We start from the raw sequence: 2,609 nt of genomic DNA, 5'->3' as shown, positions 1-2,609 counted from the left end.
TTACATGAGTTACATGACTTACACCAAATGCACAAAGTGACAGAATGCATGAATCGATTCAAATCACTCAATAATCCTTGAACAAGAACTGAAACACACTTTAGAATTCCAAGGGGGGGCAACTGCCCCCTTGCCCCCCCCCCCTCCGGACGCCCATGAATCGTTGATGAGAAAACTTAACCCATCATAAAGAGTGTTTTGGGAATTACATTGCCCTTGTTGGAGAGATGCGCTCCATTGATTGCCCCTCTAGTTTAGTCGTGCATTTCTTAGATTTTTATTCGTTACGAACTTTCTGGTCAGATGGCATCAGCACCAAATAACAGGGATGTAAGAGAAATCTGATTATACAGATAAAAAATATCCTTCATTTAATCGGTATGTCTCTTTAACACACTCATAAAACCGCTCCTCTCATGTGGTGAAAAAAGTCTACGGTAGGGTGTAGCCTTAAGATTGGAGGGTACGCGTTCAAAACGAGGAAGGAGTTAAATCCAATTCTGGCCGACAGTTCGCTTTTCGAAATCAACTGGCTTGCCAAGTTGTATTTAAATCCATCATGTACTAATGCTGCCAGGAGTTCATCGCCACCCTCTGCTGGCCAACCCTAGGATGTGGCACCATCGCATTCATGGATGCACTAGTTGCCAACTACATATTTCTGCTGATAATACCTCATATGCGTTAATAATGTATTGATGTGTCTGATTAAGGTTATATCCGAGCTTAAGGTTTAACTATGATGTATCAGAGGAAAAGGAATATGATATTAAGAAACTGCAATGCGTCGTAGTTGCCATTTAAACATGCACCTCATAAAAATGAACCTGCAGACTGCTTCATCTTCGTTTCTCCGAGGTGTGAACCCAGGGACATGGAGCATGAGTTTGAATCGAAGCATCCACATGGCAGCAAATGGAATAAGAATCTGCCAATTTAATGTATATCTTCATTAATCTAATGGTTATTTGTTAAAATGTAAAATAAATTGTATGCGATGGAACAGTAATGTGGATAAACTTACCCATATCAAATATTAGTTACTGACCGTCGTATGTTAAGAAAACGAAGCAGTGCTACAACTGAATTATACTGTAAGTATTCTAGCTTCAAGGACATCCCACGATGACTCAAACCAATAAAAACTAAAGCTTTAGATAGTCGGGATATCTACCTGTATGGTCTCTATCTCTGACACATGATGTTATCAACTTTAACATGGGATAACACAATTACCCTCCTGTGATTTGGTGTGTGTGTGTGTGTGTGTGTGTGTGTGTGTGTGTGTGTGTGTGTGTGTGTGTGTGTGTGTGTGTGTTTTGCTTAAATGAACAGTTCAGTCAGTATGGGAGAAAGACACTCTGTGGCCCACCTGAGCATATAATAAGGTTCCAGCACTGACTGCTCCACACACTGCAGTAACCTTCGATATGAATTCGACACAGCAGAGGCGTACACTACGTGCGCAGGTAATAGGAATGCGGGATGCAGGTGCCTCTGTGTCCGCTATATCACGACAGCTGGTTATATGCCGATCTACTGTCAGAAAGTGGTTGCAGAGGTGGGAGGAAAGCGGAAATCTGCTGGACATGCCAAGATGTGGAGGACCACGAAAAACAACTGCAGAAGAAGACAGACGGATCGTAGAGGAGATAAGATGGACTCCCGTTACCAATGCAGTTATCGTTCGTGATCAGCTACAGGTAAATGTGTTTGCTCGCACAGTTCGAAGGAGATTGCACGAGTCCGGTTACCATCATAGGGTTCCTGCAGTGAAAGAAAGATTAGAGGAGAGGCATCGTGACGCAAGACTTCAGTTTGCCCAGCGCTATGCCTAGGAAGATCTGTCATTCTGGACCAGAGTAATTTTCTCTGACGAGAAGACTTTTCACAGCACCACCCATGGTCGCCTAAGGTGCTGGCGAGTTAACGGCATACGATACTCTCCACAGAATATCTATGAAGTAGCAAGAAGTGGGCATGTCACCTGCAACGTATGGGACTGGATGCACCTCCATGGTAAAGGAGAACTGACAGTGATAGAAGGGAGATTTACCGCCAACCAACCCCTGGAGATATTGGAAGAGGTGATTCTACCTTCAGTGCGGGCAATGGCTCTGCCTTATCCTGAACGGATTGTGTTTAAGCAGGTACGAATAATTCACCTCAACTTCATGCAAAGAAAACGTTATTCTATCTATCTATCTATCTATTGCCAGACGCCTCAATCCCGTTTGGGGTGGCCACAAACAAATCGCCTCCAAGTCGCCCTGTCCCCCGCCATTTCACTGCCCTGCTCCCAACTCACACCCCCCTCTTTCATGTACCTCTCCACCCCATCCCTCCATCTCATCCTCGGCCTCCCCCTCCCTCCTCCCCCCCTCCACCTCACTCACATACACTCTCTTCGTCAGTCTTTCACCCTCCATCCTCTCCACATGGCCAAACCACCTCAGTGTGTTCCTCATAACGCTTCCTATCACATCCACATCAACACCACAACGCTCCTTTATATCCTCATTCGTCAGCCTGTCTCTCCATGTGACTCCACAGGCTCCTCTTAAATAACTCATTTCCACTGCTCTCACTCTTGACTTGCGTCCTTCCAA

The 2,609-nt window shown here is 45.0% G+C and overlaps 1 protein-coding gene across 1 annotated transcript; it reads left to right on the top strand.

Annotated features, from left to right (window-relative positions):
- Positions 1-1,430: 1,430 nt before the first annotated feature.
- On the top strand, positions 1,431-1,838 carry LOC145408702 (uncharacterized). The gene has a single exon (XM_080279373.1). The coding sequence runs from the start codon at positions 1,431-1,433 to the stop codon at positions 1,836-1,838; it is 408 nt and encodes a 135-aa protein (XP_080135499.1).
- The last annotated feature ends 771 nt before the right edge of the window (positions 1,839-2,609 follow it).

Source organism: Coenobita brevimanus, chromosome 78 (assembly GCF_032717465.1).
Source record: "Coenobita brevimanus isolate Jiangsu-jjx chromosome 78, ASM3271746v2, whole genome shotgun sequence".
Lineage (NCBI taxonomy): Eukaryota > Metazoa > Arthropoda > Malacostraca > Decapoda > Coenobitidae > Coenobita > Coenobita brevimanus.
Note: the sequence above shows the minus strand (reverse complement) of the source record. Positions and strands in the feature narration are given on the sequence as shown.